Genomic DNA, 20,228 nt, shown 5'->3' with positions numbered 1-20,228 from the left:
GGTGTATAAGTTAGCTTTCTGAGGCAGGATCTTGTTATATAGTCTAAATTGGCCTTTAATTCACAATTCTCCTGCCTCAGCTTCCCAAGTGCTTCGTTATAGGTATGTGCCGCCATCCCCAGCTTTTTAAGCACATCTATAAGATGAACACTATCTCATTAAAGGTTTTAACCTGTTGATTTTCTCATTACATTTATTTGTTTGTTTCTATTAATTGCTCTCATTCTTGATTATACATTACATTTTCTTCGTATACTTGGAAAATCCCAATTGGATGACAGACATAGTGTGGGGGGGAGGGGCTTTATTTTCATCATTTGATTTTGGAAACATTGAGGTTTTTGTTTTTGTCTGACTTTGTCTGTTCTTCCTGGAATTATAGGGGAGCAGCATCATGCTTGACTGGTAATTTTGCTTTGTTTCTGTTTTATTCAACTGACAAAGAGTACATTATTTTCCTTCATTTTGATCCTTAAGGCTTGCTTTGGATGTTTGTTATGGCAGATCTGGGCTAGCTTATTAGGGCTAGGTGAGCTCCTCTACTGAGGTCTGACCATTCTGCGGGATCTAGCCCACATCTTATTCTGGCAAACTCTTCCTACCCCTGTGTGAAGCCCAGGAAGGGTCTCTGCCTCACTGTTTCTCAGCAGTCTTTTTCCCATTTCTGTTTTCTGGTTTAAGTCAGGGTCTGACTGGAGCCCTAACTTACCTAGAACTTGTTTAGACACATGCTTGTAGTGAGCCTCCTGCCTCTGCCTCCCAAGTGGTAGGATACTTGAGAAGTGCCAGAGAGGATAATTTTTCTAGAACATTCTCTATATTGTTTTATTAGTTCCACATGACTATTTATTACCCTCCAGCAGAAAAAATCTGTATGGTACAAAAACTTAAACTTTAGCTTTGACTTAAAGAATGTAGTATGAAGGACTACATGGACTCCCGAGGGAAGCACATCCAGAGACCTGTGTGCATGGCATGCCAGAGTAGATGAAGATGCATTTATCCCGAAACAAATTGGAGCTGCTAATGTTAATTTGGTGTCAATGCAGTGTCAGAATGGAACTTCACCCACCAGTACGTCTGAGAAAACTACTACAAAATATTTGATCCATAATGAGAAATTTCCTAATGAAAAAAGCTTAAGAAAATGTATAGCATTTGGAAGCCTATTTTGTGTGAGTCCAACCCTAGAATAACACACAGACAACAATGTTCCAGTTCTTCACAAAGAAGACAAACTTTAATTTGAGCTCAAAAACTTCAGCCGTTAACTTCCTCACTATTCAAAATTACATGCTACTTGATTGTCATTATGTGACTATTTAATTGAATTATTATTTAATTATATAAATCCAATTAGTATTAGGAAAAAGAAAATATGTAGGTCAGCCATCTTGGCCAGAATCAAGCCAGGCAATGTGACTCATACTTCAGCTTGGCTCCAAGGGAAGTGCCTGCTAAGCAGGTTTTGAATCTTTCATCCATTTCCTGGCTCTGAGTTTCATTAAACAAATTTTTCCAATCACCAACTTCACCTATAACACAGAGAGGACAAAAGACTCAGGCATATGTTAGGATGTTTCTTAATTTTATCCTGTATGCTACCCAATTTTATCTTTGGTTACTTCAGTGGTTCACTTTGAAAGGTTAACTCGGCAGAGTTGTGGTGGTTGGAATAAGAATGGCCCCCATAGGTTCACACATTTGAATGCTTAGGGAGCGGCACTATTTGAAAGGATTAGGAGGTGGCCTTGTTGGAGGGAGTGTGTCACTGGGGGTGGGCTCTCAGGTCTCAGAAGCCCAAGCCAGGCCCAGTGGCTCCCCCCTCCTGCTGCCTGCAGATCCAGATGCAGAGCTCTCAGTTACCACATCTGCCTGCATGCTGCCACGCTTCCTTTCATGCAGATCATAGACTAACCCTCTGGAACTGTAAGCAAGTCTCAGCTAAATGCTTTATTTTATATATATATATATATATATATATATATATATATATATATATATATATATGAGTTGCCACCATTAGGATGTCTCTTCACAGCAGCTGAACACACTGACTAAAACCATAGTGTTAAAAAAAGAAATAACACATTATTTTTGTAAGATCAGCAGTGCCCCAGTGGCAGGCGACCTGGTGTCCTTGCCCACCTGGGGGAAGGAAGACTTCATCTCAATGGCCTACCCTCAACCTTCTTGCAGCACCTGGAATCTAAAAATCTTACATTTTCTCAATGACTTTTTCCCCTTTCTAACATCTCTCAAATACTCAAACACACTTTCAGAAGTTAACATTTTACCTTGGGTTTTTGTTAAGATATCTATCAGGCACTGATACCAATTTAATTATTTTATTATTACCAATTTAATACTTTGGCCAGTTGTATCAAGCACCTGTAATCCCAGTACTCAGGAGGTGGAGGCTGGAGAATCATACTTTTGAGTTAATCCCAGACCACATAGCAAGTTCCAGGTCATCCTGAACTACATAGTGAAACTCTGTCTCAATAAAATTTTAAATATTTTTCTAACATATAGTAAGTTATTTCTTTGGCTGGTGAGATGGCTCAGTGGGTTAATGCACCAGATCTATCCTGTGGAACTGAGCATGATCTCTGGAACCCATGTAGTAGAAAGCAGTGTTGATCTTACAAAGAAATCATGTTATTTCTTTATATATATATATATATATATATATATATATATATATATATATATATATATATATATATATATATACTGTTGTTTTAGTCAGTGTGTTCAACTGCTGTGAAGAGACACCTTGGTCATGGCAACTCCTACATCTGGATCTGCAGGCAGCAAGAGGGGAGAGCCACTGGGCCTGGCTTGGGCTTCTGAAAGCTGAAAGCCCACCCCCAGTGACACACTCCCTCCAACAAGGCCACACCCACTCCAACACTATGCAACTCCAATGACCTCCACATGCACACCTTGACATGCACATGTAAGCCCCCAACATGTACATACACACTCATGATAGGGAAGCCTTGTTAACCAATTATCTTTAAGAGGTGGGACCAAGCTAGGGTGTGGCTTTGCACGGCCCAGGTGTGCTATCTTTGTGTCTCCCTCGTGGCACAACTGAGCTTGGACTTCTCGTTCCTGTTTCATGAGTTTTTCCCCTTATAATACATAAAAATATATTTGTTTATCTTTTAGCTAGCCTGATTATTTCCCGAATCGAGATAACTTTAACACTCTTGAATGTACACACATACTAACACACAAATGTACATACACACAGAGGATAAACAAATGCATGAAAAATAAATGATTTCGTTCTGTGGAATCTTTGAATGATTTTAGTTGGAATTGCGAGCTCTATGTCACACTAGTATTGAAATGTGTCCTGATGAAATGGGCTTACCGACACGACAAAATAGTTACAATGCATTAAGGAAATGAAGCAAGACAAAACCGTCCTCACATGACAAATGGCTGGGAAGAGACATGTCAAAAAGTAAAACCTGGGGGGCTGGAGAGATGGCTCAGAGGTTAAGAGCATTGCCTGCTCTTCCAAAGGTCCTGAGTACAATTCCCAGCAACCACATGGTGGCTCACAACCATCTGTAATGGGGTCTGGTGCCCTCTTCTGGCCTGCAGGCACACACACAGACAGAATATTGTATACATAATAAATAAATAAATATTTTTAAAAAAAAGTAAAACCTGACTCAGGCGGGAGAAATTTAAATTTTTGATGACATCTGTAAATGACTTGTGTTTTATTTTCATGCCCTTCCACACTTCCCAGCCTTCTGGACGCTGTACAGGGAACATCAGATTTATTTCATTGTAGGAGTTTTCCATTCCAAATAACATTTGATGAACAATGCGTGGGTTCTAGTTCCCTCCTGAATAAGGCATAAGAAGCAGGGATATGGAGGAATCCATCTACAGCCAGGTTCCTATTTCATCTTCCACTCATACTGGATATTTAAGATAGATCAGTCAAAAAATTAACAGAAGGAAGTAGACTCGGCACAAATCCTGAAGTATGACAACGGAAAAGCAAGGTCCTGGGGCTTCAGCTTTTTTCCTAAGTTGCAAAAGGAAATCTTTTGTTTTCTTTTGTTATAAATGTTAACCCTAACACAGCATTCCGGTCAGTATGCAGTCAGTTCCCATGTTAGCTGTGCTCATCCTTGCTGCTCCCTACGCTGCCTTTAAGTCTGGTTATAGGGCTGATGAGGAGACTCGGCAGATGTAGGCGCTTGCCCCCAAGCCTAGCAGCCCGAGTTCTAGCTCCAGGTCCTACATGAACTGACTTCCACAATCTGTCCTCTAACCACCCCGTGCATTTCATGGCACATGTGTGCACGTGCACGCGTGTGCGCACGCGCATACACACACAGACACACACACACACACACACAAAGTGTAATAAAAATTTTAAACTTTTATATTTTCATTAAATATTCAATAAAATAAAAGTGGAAAGACCTAACCTATAGAATTATAGAACTTGATAAGAACTTAGAACACTCTAATGAAATGAAGTAAAATCATCTGTGAATACCTGATTACCTACCTAGTGACCATTTTCTCCTCCTTGTGTATTAGCAAAATTCTGACTTTCAGTGAGTAACAATGCACCTAGCTCCAATAAGGAAACTACATTTCCAAGGACTGCTGTAGGAAGGGATGACAAATGAGCGCAGGCAAGCCCTGAATGGGGCTTGTTGGAACGTTCCAGAAGGGGCGGATTAGCCAATGGACAGGATCTTTCCTCTGCTGTCTCCCTTTCCCACCTGAGTCTTGAATGCTGTAGCTCCAGCTGCTGCTTTGCCATCACTGGGCACTTAGTGCATGAAGGACAGAGGACAGTCACCAATTACAGCTCCAGGCTCCCCCTGTCCTGAATTCTTATTAAAGGAGAAAAAAGACAACACCCTATCTTGTTTCAGACACCGTGGTTTGGCTTTCCTGCTCAGTGTGGGGCCGACACAACACCCCACAGATGAAAGCCACTTTACCTTTGCGGAACAGGAAGGGGCCGATAGCACCATGCGTCTCCTGAGAGTTTTCCCGCATTGCTTGGAAGGTGCACTGCGCTGAGATAGTTCGTATTTGTTCATCAGTTAGAGAGAAGTCAAGGAATTCAGAGATCTGTTTTATTCCAACAACCAGATTCTGAAAGCAAAAATATTTGAAAAGATAAATATCTTTCAGTGGGGTTTGCTGAGGCAGCATTTTTCTTAAATCAGTGTTCACTTATTTATTAATCATTCATTTAATTTTTGAGAAACGGTGATATGTAACACAGCCCTCTGAAGTCCTTGTACCCATTCTTGGGCTGAGCAAGTTTCTTATCCAGCCTGGATGAGGGGTGTAGGGTTCCCTAATTCAGCTCACAACCAATTGCAGGTTTGGTTAAATTCACTGAGCCCCAACTATTGTTTCTTCCATTGCTAACACGGACTGTCTGTCCATCACAAAGGGAAAGAGAGCAGTTGTTAATCTGCAATCATTATTTCATTTGCTAAGCAAACAAACTACGCCTTTCTTTATGTGTAGTGGACTTCTAGTTTTGTATTATGTATCTAAAATTTTAAATATTGAATATGTTTTTTGTTCACACAATCAGACATCCTAAGTATATGCTCTGTGTTGTGGTCACTAATAAATATTGCCTTTGAATACCAATGACCATAATCTCACCTCTTTCAGATCTTCATATAATATGAACTTAACATTTTCATCATCAATATGTTTGTTCCAATTAATTGCAAAATCAAAATAGCTTCCCCAAGAAACTAAAATCAAAGGGAAAAAAAAAGCTTTTGAAGTAATTACATAGCAGGAAAATAGATAGAAACTTATGGGTATACGTTCAAAAGAGATTATGCCTATTACAAATCTGCCTCCAAAGAGGTGGCATACGCCTGTCTCACTGTCCATTTCTATCCATGTCTTCCTTTCTTGAACATTTTCCACAAATAATACATCTGAGCAAGTTATGAAAATGATATGGCCAGAGCTATAAGACATTCCTGAGAATGATGGGACAAGATAGTTCAGACAAAGTGCATGTGTCTGAGTTTCCCTTCTGTTGCTGTGATAAAATGCTCTGACCAAAGCAACTTATGCAAGAAAAAAAAAGTTTATTTTGGTTTGCAATTCAAGATCACAGTCCGTCACTGCTGGGAGGTACAGCGGCAGGAGCTGAGATGGCTGATGACATAGATCCACAATATGGTCAGCTGCTCTGAAGCTGAATGGAAGAATCTTTCACAGAAGAAATCCTGTCCAAGTTATCACTGCTACATCTTGTTGTCAATCAAATAAGGAGGCAGAAAGAATGAATGCAGTGGGGAAGATTCTTTAGATTGTCCCACAAGTACCAAACATCATCATTGAATGTTCCCTCATGTTATGTATATGGAGCCGTGTGATGGGTTTACCCCGCCTGACTCCAACGGTCTCCATGAAGTGTTTCTAGACAAATGGAGACATGCTGAGCGGTGCTTCATAAGCGTCTCCTAATGAGCTTGCCTTGCTGATGTGACTCAGTCCAATATTAACCTTTTCTAGGAAGCCAGTACTGTATGCAGTGTCCATGTATGTGGAATGCTGTGGCTTCTGCTGTGTCAAACACCTTTCAGAGTGGTTTTTACAAATTGTGGTGTACAGGCACAATGTGGGATATTAAAATAGAGATGCTGGCATGTATGGCATATACATGAACCTAGGAGGCATCGTGCTAGCTAAAATAGGGAAGAAGACAAAACACTGGTCTCAGCTACACGTGGAATCTTTTTAAAGGTTGATTGCATACAGAAAGCAGGGATGGGAAGAGATGGGGAGGAAAGAAATGGGTAGATGAAGGTCAAAGCTACATCTTCAGTATAATTGTGGAGTACTGAGTTGAAAAGTGTGGTAACCTAGACTTCTAGATCTAGTGCAGTGTAAGGGCTGTTGTTATGAATACTGAATTGTATAACAAAATACTAGTTGCTAAGGGAACAGCAAATACATGTGATTCCTTCTCTACACACAGAGAAGTGGCCATGTGACATGACGGACAGACATGCTTGACTTTAGTAATCATTTCACTATGTGTCTAGGTAGCAAAACATGGGATCCATCTTAAATGCAGCAATTTTTAAAATCAGCATAGAGAAGCAGTTTTGTGTAGCGAAGCTTTCCCTGGGGAGATGCGCACGTCCATGCATCCTAGATAGGGAGCTCATAGCGGCCAAAGGATGGACACCACCGAAGTCCAACTTGCTGGACCATGAATTTCATTGGGGTTACTCACAGAAGTATGGGTGAGGTGTTACTTGCAGGAGCAGAAGTGACTCAAAGACAGCTGTGCCATCAAGGTGACAGCTCACAAAAGCTAGGACACCTGGAGCACAGAGCATACATAGCCTGCAGGCAGCTCAGCAGGTTGGAAAGCGCCCTTTTCAAGTGACTACAGTCTAAAACTCTTCCAGACAGTTTAGCAGGCTTCTGCTTCTTTCGGGCAGCTGGTCAGGTCTCCTGGTTTTCACTGCCTCCGAGAGGGACTCTTAGCTTTATTATTTTACTCCCAGAGAAACTGTTACATATGTTCTCTTAAAGAGAGAAGACTATACTGTGCCCTCTAAGGTAATTTAGCCACTATTAAAAGGAGATGCTTACATACCTCTGGCCACGGTACTCATGGATGTAGGCTCTCTGCCTCTTAAACAAATGGGGCAATTAGCAATTGAGAGAACATCTTGTTAGTGTTCTTAGCTATACAGTAGGGCCTTACTCTGGTTGGTCATAAGTCTTAAGGGAAAGCATGGCTATTACAAACCTAATTTAGTATCTGAAGAAGCAGCAATAGTAGGAAATTAATCGTTATTATTTCATCGTGAAGGAGGAAGTGCTCACAAGGTCCCATAACTCAGTGAGAGACTTAATAGTTAATAATGGTGTGTGTGTGGGTATGTGTTGCTTTCTTCTGTGGTATAACTACCCACGCTCCCTTGTATAACCTCCCACCCATGCTCATGTAACTAACCAGTAGTTGGAATAAATGTCCTCCACAGGCTAAGATATTTGGATACTTGGCCCCGTGTCAGTGACTCTCTTTGGGTAGATTTAGGAAGTGTGTCACCAGGGGAGGCCTTGATGCTTCAAAGCCACAGGCCATTTCCTGTTCCCTCTCTCTACTTATTCTTGCAGTTTAACGGGATCTCTCAGCTTCCAGTTACAGCCCCCATGTTGCTCCTCTGTCATCATGAACTTATTCTTCTGGAACTATAAGCCCGAATAAACCCCTTTATTTGTTTGTTTGTTTGTTCATTCGTTTGTTTATTTTTGAGACAGGGTCTCTCTGTATAGCCCCGGCTGTCCTGGAACTCACTCTGTAGACCACATTGGTCTCAGACTCAGAGATCCTCCCACCTCTGCCTCTCAGGTGCTAGGATTAAAGGCGTGGGCCATTGCCGCCTGACAAACTCCTTCTATAAGTAGTCCTGGACGTGGCATTTTATTTAACAGAGTGACAGAAAAGAAACTAGGACAGCAACCCTGTTTAAACTCAGCGAGATGCCACAACTAATTAACAAGACAGGGAGGAGGAAGGGGAATTGGTGGGGAAAGAAAGGTTTCAATGGGGAAAGCAGGGAGAATAATACAAGGCAATGGGGAGAGAAGAGGCTAAATTTTATTGTAAACCTATGACGTTATCAAAGAACGAAAATAAATAAGTAATTAAAAATAGTAGTTATGATAACTGGAGATAAGATGTTTACATAATCTAACAAAACTGTCTTAGGTGTAGCTATACAACTTTATGGGTTTTGCTTTTTATCTTCCTTGGTTTTTATTTTTTTATTTTTTTGACACTGTGTAATACCATGACTCAAGGGAAGCTAACTAGAAATATTCTTCTACATGACTCTTAAATAACATCTTTCTTCTGAATCTGTTCTGTGACCACTTAGTCCATGGTCCAACAAATGAACTCTCCAGGGCAGTGACTCTCAACCTGGGGGGTCAACATTTGTGGGCTGAAAAACCCTTTTACCGAGCTTACCTAAGACCATCAGAAATATCACATATTTACATTATGCTTCATAACTGCAGCAAAATTTCAGTTCTGAAGTAGGAATAAAAATAATTTTATGGTGGGGGTCACCACAACATGAGTGGTATTAAGAGGTCTCTGCATGAGTCTGGAGTATCTTTGAAACCACAGGTTCACTGTAATTGCTTGACGCATGGAATTGCTTGGCGGTGCTGTGGAAAACCTCATTTAAATGCAACCTTTTGGTCCCAAGATCTTCCTAAATCTTCTTTACATTTATGTTTTCACAGTTATGTGTTTGTCTGATAAAAGAAGGAAAAATTCTTTTATTAACAGGCTTACCTTGTCCCTTTATGAATTGTCTGAAGAATTCATCCCAAGAGGCATAGCTTGGAATATCCGGGACATCATTATGAAAATGAAAAAAAGACACTGCTGTATCCTTAGGGTTTCGAAATATCACCAATATCTAGGGAACAAAAGCGAAGTTAATTTATGCAGCTTTGTATATTATTATTGCACTTTGGGAAAGCCAGAGGATGAACAACGTCGCAACGTCGCAAGAGGGACAGTGGTAAAACTGCTGGGGAAGTCTGGGACACAGCAGAGGACCTTAGCTAATAATGACGAAATGGTCTAAACAGACCACAAAGGGCAGCCTCCGGAGACACTAAAAGGCACAGCAGAGCAATTTGACAAGCACAGTCTCGGAGAGTAAAAGGTAAAACCCCAGATAATCGTAGACCAGTCTTCAGGGTCATGAGTACTAGGGATAGAGGCGCCAGTCTGGGAATGCTGATGGAGTGGGACCTCCCATTTCCGAGGCGCTCTTCTCCAACGACAGTAGTGGCCTTTGAATGAAAATTGTGAAATGAACACTGGAAAGATTAAACTGAATCCCAAGGCGACCAAAGGATGGTGCGAGATGACCAAGAGATTGCCGGAGAGTGCATGAGTGTTCCGTGTGTACTCAAGACTTCAGACACTTCCTGTTTCAATTCCTGGACATAACTGAGCATGCTCGAAGGGACACTAGCCCACTCTGAGCCTATGGCTCTGGCAGGCCTTGCCCTTCTCCCCCATTTTCCTCTATCTCAATAAACCATTAGACTGTATTTCTAAAGCTAGAGGTCTCTTCCCTTATTTGGCCGCTTCCTCCTTCTGAGACTGCCTTTTTAAGATCCAGCTATCAGGGCACTAAAGTCAAGCAATCAAAAGTCCCCTTTGGTTCGCCTAATTAACACGACCATTCAAAATAGACCACCGCATCCTAGCCCATTCTAACACAGACCTCCCCTTTTCTTGTCTTAAAAATTACACCTGCAGGGGCATTTGCTGCTATTTTTCTGCCGGAGTCAGTGAGCAGTGGCTTAAACTCACTTAATAAAGATCTCTCTGTGAAAACAGGTGTTTGGGGTGTGGTTTGTGTCTAATCCCTTCAGGGCGGGAGCCCCTTGCTGTGTGGAGGCGGGGTTGGTTTGGCTTGGGTTAGAATTCGCCTTCACAACAGAAGCCAGATGTGGAGAAACAGCCAAAAGTCAGGAGGATTTCTGAAAAATGGGAAAGTGATCCTCCACTGGGGAGTTTCTGGACTAAATAAAGTAAGAGTCCACGTAATTGGACACTGAAACCAGCAGGGGGCAGCACCAGTCCTTTGGAAACAAGTCAGTGCTGCTGAGCCTGCTCCTCAAGGGCTTTTGGAGTTTTTGCCTGTTTCTCCTTGCCTGGCAGTCTCAAAAGGAGGAGCTCATATATGCAGAATGAGTGTGTGTGAGTGTGTGTGTGTGTGTGTGTGTGTGTGTGTGTAGATCATGGAAATAGCAGGCAGACCATGAAAAGGAACAAGAGAGCTCAAGGGAAGGAGGAAGGAGGGAGGAATACATGTGATATGAAGGCAGAAGGGGACCCAGAAGGGTGGGGGCAGGAGGGTGGGAGGAGTGGGGAAGATGGATGAATAAGAGCAAAGTATGACTGAGTGCTGGGGCTGCGGGCCTGTCTTGCCACTCCTGGTGCTAGATTTGTAAGCAAAAGGTAAGAGTTGCCAAAGCAACAGCAATTCTGTCTGGTGACAATTGTTATTATATGGGAAATTCAGAAATAACACGGTTGCAGATTGCAACAGAAAAAAATTACTAGTTTTATGAGGCTATATTCTTTAAAAGCAGTGAGATTGTAAAGTCTATGAATTATAAAACTGATGACAATAAACGGCGCACTTTATTCTGCGTCTGTTTTCTATACAAACTGAAGTGCTTTTGGCTTGTATGCAGCCACAGCAAAAACATTGGAAGAAAGAAACAACGAAAGAAATACTACATTATGCATTTCACATATTCAAATTCCATGAGTATGAGCAAGGTCATCACATCAAAAGCCAGTAACTACAGGGCTGACTATGTAGCTTAGTGGTAGAGTTCTTGCTTAGTACCTGAGAGGCTCCGGCTTTGATCTCTAACACTGCCAAAAATCAAGGTCGAGACAAAACAAGTGAACAAAATCCAGAGAAATGAAAGGATGGCCTGTACATATACACGAAAGTTTTAAACTCAGCACACACACGATATGTAGGACCCAGCCATGACAAGGTCAGTAGGGACCTGAGTCTCAGTAGTTTACTCTAAGTCAATGCCTGGTTCCAAGAAAGATCACAAACTGAGATTACCCAGTCACCACCCAGGAACAGACCATTCAAAGGAAATTTCTAATGTTCCAATCATTGTAGATAGGATCACCTGCCAGCACACACCCTTTGCTTTTCACCAGGACACCCCTAGACAAATGTCAGCCCATCAGGGGTCCTGAACCTTAGAAATCCCTTATACCCACCTTTGCTACTATAAAATCCCAACCCTAACTGAGCTTAGGGCTCTCTGATCATTCCAATACATCGGACAGGTTGGGAGTCCAAGTCTGCAGACTTGTGTAGAATAAAGGCTCTTTGCTTTTCCATAAAGGACTCAGTCTCCTTGTTGGTTTTTGGGGACTTTGCAGATCTAGGTATAACAGATACACATACATACATGCAGGCAAAACACATACATATGCAAAATGAAATTAAATCTTTTAATATGTTTCAAATCCACTCACCTTGGCTTTGTTCTTGAAGACAGACTGAGGTAGTTTGTCGTAGTGGAGATGAGTTGTCAGAATCCTTGGTGAAGGAAACAGCTTCATTCTCTACAAAATACGCACAATAAGGTGAGTGTGTGTGTATGTGTGTGTGTGAGAGAGAGAGTGTGTGTTTGTAAGTGTGTATGTGAGAGGGCATGTGATAAAATATGCATGAGAGAATGTATGTCTTCTGAGAGTGTGTGAGTGCATGTATGACTGTAAGTGTGTGTGAGAGAGTGTGAGAGAATGCATGTGCACGACTGTGTGTTCATAAGAGTGTGTGTGAGTATATATAAGAGAGTGTGTGAGAGCATGTCTGAGTGCATGTGTGTCTGTGAGAGAATATGTGTATGAAATAGTGCATGTCTGAGTGTGTGTGTGTATATGTGTTTGTGTGCATGTGTGTGTATGTGTTCAGTTGCCTAGAAGCATGGCATCTAAGTGGTGGCTTCAAGAACTCTATAATTACTTTCTTTTCTGTGCCCAAATTTTTTTCATGAAGAATCATAAACAAACCATTAATCTCACCTAAATTATTTTATTGGATCCTGCTTTTCACCCTCAATCTTTGTCACTTAATTTTTACCTTTTATCACAATCATAAATTGTTTTTGTTCAAGCAAATTCAGAACCTACATTTTGCTGTTTTATCTGTATCTCTTCTCTATCATGGCCTCTGACAGAAATATCCAAGTCAGAAGACTAGCTCCTAAAAGTCCATTTTTAACAACTAGATCTATTTTTAAACTTCTCTCTCTCTCTCTCTCTCTCTCTCTCTCTCTCTCTCTCTCTCTCTCTCTCTGTGTGTGTGTGTGTGTGTGTGTGTGTATGTGTGTGTATCTCTGTGTGTGTCTGTGCCTGTGTGTGTGTGTGTGTGTACTCTCAATGCAAGCATATGTATATCTGTGAGCGTGGAATGTGTATGCTTGTATGTATGTGCTTGTACATGTACCTCAGAGGCCAGAAAAAGGCCCTGGGTGCCTGCTGTAGCACTGTTCACACTGTTTCTTCGAGACAGTCTCCGGTTGAACATAGATCTAGGCTGACAGCCAAAAAGCCCAGCTGTTCTCCTGTCCCTGTGACCTACAGCAATGGAATTATGGGAGCATCTGGCTTTTTATGTGGAATCTGAGATCTGAACTCAGATCCTTGTTCTTGCACAGCAAAGGCTCCAACCCACTGAGAAACCTTTCTAGCCCCTAGATACAGTTTTCCCCTGAGACGGGGTTTCTCTGCATAGCTCTGACTGCCTTGGAACTTGCTTTGGAGACCAGGTTGGCCTCCAACTCAAAGAGCTTCCTGCCTGTGCCTCCTGAGTGGTGGGATTAAAGGCATACCGTACAATCAAATATCCCAACAGAATCTGAAGTCCTGGGTTACCTAAATATCTGAGAAATGATTTATGAAATGTTTGTCCACTTGAGGAACAGAATAATTTATTATTTTTCTGTTGTCTATTTCCACCAATGACTAAAAAGAACAAAGTTTTATGGCCACCTGAAGGTGTGGCTATATATGTACTAGGAAGGATAAGGCAGGAAGGACATGAATTCAAAGTAGGCTAGGCAAACAGGGAATTCTAGGCCGCAGGAGACCCTGTCTGAAAAACAAATACTCTTAAATAGTGAAGGGTTTTTAATTTATATTTTTTATAATGGTTTAATTTTTTAATAACTTTTATTTGGAGGACAAAACTTCATTTCAATTAGTTCCATGTTTGAAGAGATCACACAAAAGCTTCATAAGTTATGTTAAAATTCTAATGATAAAATAATATTCAGGAATTTGTAGCTAATCTGTAAAAAAAAGCTATGGAGACATCAACTCAAACAAGAGAACATAAATCAAGACTGAAAAATTTTTTAAAAATTAATCAACAATATGAGTCTAAGTGGTGATTAGCAGTGATGATGGCTGAGGGCCACTAGACTGTCATCAGTGGCGTTTGCAATAACTTTACATCCCTTCACAGCGGTGTTTCCAGGCAGACATTGGAGCCTCTGTTTTAGAGATTAGAGTTAGGCTTTGAGGTTTCGAGTGCTTTGTACAACATCAAATAGATGGTCATTTTCAGATTAAGTGATAGTCTACTGTTCCTCCTCTGTCACGTGGCCCCAGGTCACACAAGGACTCATACAGAATGACAAAGTTATTAGGAGGATTAGAGGCACAGCCTAAAGGAGAGTGCAGTTGTCTCAGAACTAGATACGCAGCACTTTATTCAAACCAATGGGTAATGCAGCTGAGCTGCAGGCCACATGAAGACCAATTCTACATAGAGCTGCTTCAGAGACGCTTGTATTCATCTTACAGGGAAGGTGTCTGTAAACTGAGTCACTATTAACTTAAGCTTACCTTCTCTCTGATTTCTGCTTAAAATAAAAGGCATACTGCCTTTTAAAAATGAGACACAGTTGTGGGTGGAGAGATGGCTTAACAGTTAAGAGCACTGGCTGCTCTTTCAGAGGACCCAGGTTTAATTCCCAGCATCCATATGATAGCTCACAACTGTGGCTCCAGTTCCAGGGGATCTGGCACCCTCACACAGACATGCGTGCAAGCAAAACACCAATGCAATAAAATAAATATAAATAAATCTCAAAAAACTTAAAAAGTAGACACAATTAAATTATAATTGAAATAGAAATTTGCCCCTAAAATGTCTGACTAAAAGAAATAGACACTTCTGGTATACTGCAGTTATGAAAACCTAAAACAGAGTTAAAAGATTTTTCTGGTAATTCTGGAGCTACTCAGTGGGGGCTTTGTGATCTATATTACAAGAAAACAGTTATGCTTCATTCTGCAGGAAAGAACACACACACACACACACACACACACACACACACACACAATGAAAATGGTTTGTTCTGAATTAACCTTCGGCCTAGATGTCTTGTTGGTTTAGACACTTCTTGCCCTTGTAGAGGGCTTCACTCTCGAGCACCCACATGGTGGCTTTGAGTCATCCATAACTTCAGTTCCAGGGGATCTGATGCCCTCTTTTGGCTTCCACAGGCACTAGGCCTGCATATGGTGCATGCACATTTGTGCAGGCAAAACACTCATACTATCAATAAAATAATTACTTAAAAACAAAATGTTTATTTTATGTGTATGAGTGTCTTGCCTGCATGTATGTATGTGTAACATGCGTGTGTCTGGTGCCTACAGAGGCAGGAGATGCTGTTAGATACCCTGGAATGGTTGTGAGCTACCATTTGAGTGCTGGGAACCAAACTCAAGTCCCCATACATAGCAGCGAGTGCCTTTAACCTCTGAGCTGATTCTCCAGGCCCTCTTTAGTGAATATTTAAAGTGGAGTTAGATTCTTCAAGAATGCCTTGACCGCAAAAGTCATCTAGATCTTTTCGCTACAGCTGGAATTTTCCCTAACAAGAGAGCGCAACTTTCCTGTCACAGTTGGTAAAGGATGGAAAGGGGAGAGGAGGGTTCTAGAAAGAGCCCTGGGCAACAGGTGGCTTTACAGTCACACGAGTGGGGCTAGCGAATCAGAATGACCCCCGCTGAGGAACAGGAATACCTTGTCCCAAGGACACTCAAGTTCACAGTCAAGTTCTGACATGTCACAAGTCTTGGTTGGCAACTGGGAAAGTAGTGGAGCATGCTTGAAAACATGCCTGGAACATGCCTGGAACATGCCTGGAACACGCCTCCAGCACTTAGAGGGCAGAGGCAAGGGGGCCAGAAGCTTACGCTCAGCCTTGGCTACCATGGGAATTTGAGGCAAGCTTGGGCTACATGAGATCCTGCTTGAAACGCATAATCTTGACAAAGAGTCAAAGCTCTGTGCAGCATCACAGGGCACACACACGCCCACTTACAAATGGTTTCTGCTATGTATTTTTATTTGAGATAATTTGTTTGAAATTAAAATATACTCTCATGGAGAAACAATCCCATGTGTAATGGGAAAACATGCAAGTCAACAATCCAAACCCTGCTTCAAACAAAACAAGCTGTTTGTATTGAAGGTAGGTAATAACATTGGCAAATAAGCAACAAAGATCATAAGCTGTGATGTAAGAGGGTTAAAGTGTAGGTTAGAAAACTGGTCACTTGCTAGTATCACTTCTAAAGGCAATGCTAAGCCGTCTCTAGGAGCAAGGCTATGTGACCGCTGCTGGCTTTTCTCTTCGCTCAGCAAAATCTTTAAGGTCATGTCCGTTCTTCTGGCCCCAAAGCCTGAGCCTGTTCTGTCTGAGCCCCCATCAGATATACTCCAGCGTGGACCACACTCCCAAGTGTGTCCTGGGCCTTAATGTGGCTGCTGAGCGCTCTTCTGCCTCCTCACCAGGTGCCCTGGACGCCAGCCTGGATCAGGTTTAGCGCTTGCCTCCCACTCAGCATCAAGCCCTCAAACAGCTGTCCTTCAAACTGCCTTTTCCTGCTACTTCCCCAGCCCGTGGAAACGGGCTCCATTCTTTCTACATAAGGAACTTTGAAGTTTGTATTTGTCAATCATGTGGACTGTGTGGTCATTCCCAGAAGCTGTTCCCGAAAGTTCCCATCCAGTGTGTTTCTCCCGTCCGCTCCAGGAGAGACTTGGTGGTTAACATTTCTGGAAGTTTTACTGCAATTGTGGGTCCCCCTGGGTCCAGCTTCCCTTCCTCTCTGCATTCTGACATACCTAGGGCTCAGGAGAGACTGGTCCATCTTCTCCCTGCTGTCTAAGCACAAGGGCCCAAGGCAGAGTCTCCCTCTCGCTCCTTACTCCCAGCCGTCCCAGCCGGTTCTGCTGGGAAAGGGAGTGACGGTAACTACGGTAACTACGTGCTGTGTCGGCTCTTTGAACCCTCATTCAGACTTGACCATCTTAACTACTGCTTGGCTATTCCTCGCTGCTGACATTCACAGAAGCCGTAATTAAGAGAAGGAAATTAAAAGTGTCTTAGTGAAGATGGGATTCTGCCTTGCATTCTACCCATGCCGGTATCTTTTGGCTTTAGTTCATTTCCTGAGTGTTCTCGAATTACTTGTCCCCCAAGTTAAAAATATTGCTACTAGTAGTAAGGACAGCCATATATTAAATTCTTTCGGAGTTCAAATCACACAGCTGGGATTCAAATTTTGGCTCTGTCATTTATTATCTCTTTAATCTTGGGCAAGGATGGCAGCTTCATCTTCTTTGAAATGGGGATTAGGCTTTTTTTGTAAGAAAGTGAGATAATATCAGAAGAGGATTAAGGATGTGGTGAGCAAGCAAGAACTGGCTTCAGGGATCATTGTTAGCATGAGATTAATACTTGCTGAACTCAGAGATGTTGGCTCCAGAACGGAAGAGTCGCCCTGCGCCCATTCGCTGAAGTTGAAAGACTGTTTGTACTAACCTGATATTTTTCTGCGTCTCCACACTCAAGAACTGGAAATTCTGGGCACGTGTATTTCTTTTTAGAAACAGCAAATATTAGTTCACTGACAATGTGGAGAATCCAGTTTGACCCTGAAAGAAAAGACAGAAAATAGAAACTCATTAAGGAGTCTTAATAATAAAGACATATCACTTTAGTGTGTAGAAGAGGAAATTTTAAACTTTCAACTATTCCATAATGTGCACATTCACTTCTTTAGAGTTAGAAAGAACTCTGGCTGTGGAAATAGGTAATTTTGGAGAAAAGAGCATTTATGTCTATATATTAACATGAAATCTAATGTTTTTAGGGTTTTTTGGTTTTGGTTGGGTTTTGACTTTTTGAGACAGTATTTTTCCGTATAGTAACTGACTGTTCTGAAGCTTGCTCTGTGCCTTTGCCTCCTTAGTATTGGAAAATTTTAAGGTTTTTTTAAAATTCAAATTTTGCCCTCTTACCTTTCCCTCTCTCCCTCTACCCCCTTTGCCATTTGGAGGCAGGGTTTTGCGCTGTATTCCACAGTGCTTTCTAACTCATGAACCACCTGCCTCAACCTCCTGAACATTAATTGAGATACTGATGTTTGCCTCCACATCAGGTGCAGGTGTCTCCTTGACGTGATTCGCACATAGAATAAGAATACGCTTCTTGAAGAATATTATGCTAGAGAAATATCGGTTTTATATAATTTATTTCACCCTAAATTGAACTACAGGAATATATAAACTTGACTTTTTATAAAAGTCCAGCATTGAAAAAGAGAACAGAAAGTGTTAAATGAAATGGGCTTTAATAAGCAGCAGTTGAAGGAAACAAAAGTAGATGGAATAGCTCACACCTGCAACCGAGCATGCTAGAGGCTGACGCAGATGACTGAGTTCTAGGCCACCCTGAACCTCAAAGTTAAAAAAACAACAAAAATTGAAATAACAACAACAACAACAACAAAAAACTCAAAAAACAGATGGTGTAAAATAGAGTAAATTAGATTCTTAATCTCTTATTCTCCGTTGATGATGGACTTTACAAAACAATTTTGAGAAACCAGAGGGTTGATATTTGATCCTGAAAAGAAGTCCAGCACATGGAAATCATTACATACAAGACAGAAATGGCATGCCTCTGCTGTATTCATATCGTGTTATTCTGGCACTGCCGGTCCTCCCTCCGCCCCCGTGCCATACCTCTTCCTCCAGCCTACTGGATTTTTGTTCTGTTTTGTTTTTTATCAAGTTTTCAGTTGTTGACTTTACAGCCCATGTGCTTTGCTGTCTTGCTCCCTGTCCCTGCCCTGCCAGTGCTCATTTCCAGAGAGTTCCGTGTGGAGATGAGGCTCCTTCTTCCCACCTTCACCTTGCACCCTCCCCTACCTAACTAATACAGAATGCATTCACGGGAAAAAAAAAATGCTCTTTACCACACTTTGGGTAGGACGCTAGCACGATGTCATCGCTTCTGGCTTCAAAGCTGTCCAAAGCTCGGAAAGTTTCCGAGGTGCACATGGTAACTGGGTAGGGAATCCCCTGGTAGGTGAAAAACAACTGAGAAAGTGCCGTTTCTTTAGATTTTTCTAAAGCATCATCAATGTACTCGATAAACTTGGACTTGTCAGCCATGCTGGCTCCCTGCTAATGAATCCAGCCGGTGTCACCCCGTGCGGTGGTTGTCTTTAATAGTCCTTCCCAGGCGCATGGAAATCTATCACCCGGTTCTCATCCATTCCTTCATCCTGTTTGCGTATCCCGCCCTCACAAAAGGTGAGCCACAGGTGCGGACAGGCTTGGCTTCAGGGCCGGCTGTCACAGAGGTCGATCGTGTTACCGGCCGGGCATCCCACTCAATGGAAGAAAAAGAACAAAATCTCCTAACAGAAGATTAATAGACATTAAATATCTAACAAGTAGATATTCAATAAAACCAGACATTGAATTTTCCTATGAGAAATTCTTGGCATAAGCCTTCTGGTTTGCTTTTGATTGGCAGTTTTCCAAACACATCCCACTTAGCGTGACAATGAAACCACAGGGTAATTTAGTTAAGTGGTTAAAGCCCCAGTTTAGGGACAGTTCTGAATATTGGGCTCGGTTTTGTGATTTATTAACTGAAATGATTTGTGAATCTCATCTTCACTCAGTTAGCAGTACAGCTGTGGGTCAGAAGAGAAGAGCTTTGGAGGGGAGAACTCAGCAGAGCTGTCTCTTGGTACATCTCCTCTGGGTGGGTTTGTTGTCCATCTTCAGACACTTCATGTGGACAGCGGTCTCTGGGATGCTGGCCTGGTCAGATGCACCCAGCAGGAGCCATCTGGGACTCTGTTCACTTCTGGAAAGACACAAGCGTAACCTCACCCTGATGCTAGAAGAGCTTCTTGCCCTTTCTGTTGGCTAGTTTCCAAGTCTTTCCATTAAACATATACTTTAGGCTTTGTCTCCTTTAGGGAAAAACATTTTTTTGGGGCAGGAGAAGCTGCATTATCCTTTGAAGCAAAAATAAAATAAAATAAAACTTAGCATGACTAAATGTAGCATAGTATGTGAGCACTTAGTGGGTGTATATACCTCCCTTTTTATTTTTAAAATTTGTCATTTAAATACTTAACGGTGTTGTTTCCCAATAGCTTGACCCTGTGGATCATTAGGGGATTCCAGTTACATGATTAATCTTTTGTAAGTTGCAAATTTCCTTTAAGTGTTTGCTAGTAGAAACAAGACCATTGTCAACTT

General features: G+C 41.8%; 1 protein-coding gene across 1 annotated transcript; it reads right to left on the bottom strand.

Annotated features, from left to right (window-relative positions):
- Positions 1 to 1,212: 1,212 nt before the first annotated feature.
- On the bottom strand, positions 1,213 to 19,370 carry Sult6b1 (sulfotransferase family 6B member 1). The gene is made up of 7 exons (XM_048416311.3): positions 18,923 to 19,370; positions 17,485 to 17,597; positions 12,110 to 12,199; positions 9,365 to 9,491; positions 5,680 to 5,774; positions 4,995 to 5,151; positions 1,213 to 1,535 (listed from the first exon to the last, which is right to left on the bottom strand). The coding sequence occupies exons 1-7, from the start codon at positions 19,119 to 19,121 to the stop codon at positions 1,405 to 1,407; spliced, it is 912 nt and encodes a 303-aa protein (XP_048272268.3). The 5' UTR covers positions 19,122 to 19,370; the 3' UTR covers positions 1,213 to 1,404.
- Positions 19,371 to 20,228: the final 858 nt, after the last annotated feature.

The sequence above is a fragment of the Myodes glareolus genome, chromosome 6 (genome assembly GCF_982192425.1).
Source record: "Myodes glareolus chromosome 6, mMyoGla1.1, whole genome shotgun sequence".
Taxonomy (NCBI): Eukaryota; Metazoa; Chordata; class Mammalia; order Rodentia; family Cricetidae; genus Myodes; species Myodes glareolus.
The sequence above is the reverse complement of the archived record's forward strand: the minus strand, read 5'-3'. Positions and strand labels throughout refer to the sequence as shown.

What these genes read in the sequence shown, in the direction of transcription:
- Sult6b1 (XM_048416311.3), bottom strand. Translation starts at nt 19,121, where the DNA reads ATGGCTGACAAGTCCAAGTTTATCGAGTACATTGATGATGCTTTAGAA. An exon ending in TCTTCAAGAACAAAGCCAAG is followed by an intron (nt 9,492 to 12,109) that starts GTGAGTGGATTT and finishes TTTGTTCCCTAG; the next exon opens with ATATTGGTGATATTTCGAAA. An exon ending in ACAATTCATAAAGGGACAAG is followed by an intron (nt 5,775 to 9,364) that starts GTAAGCCTGTTA and finishes CTTTGATTTTAG; the next exon opens with TTTCTTGGGGAAGCTATTTT.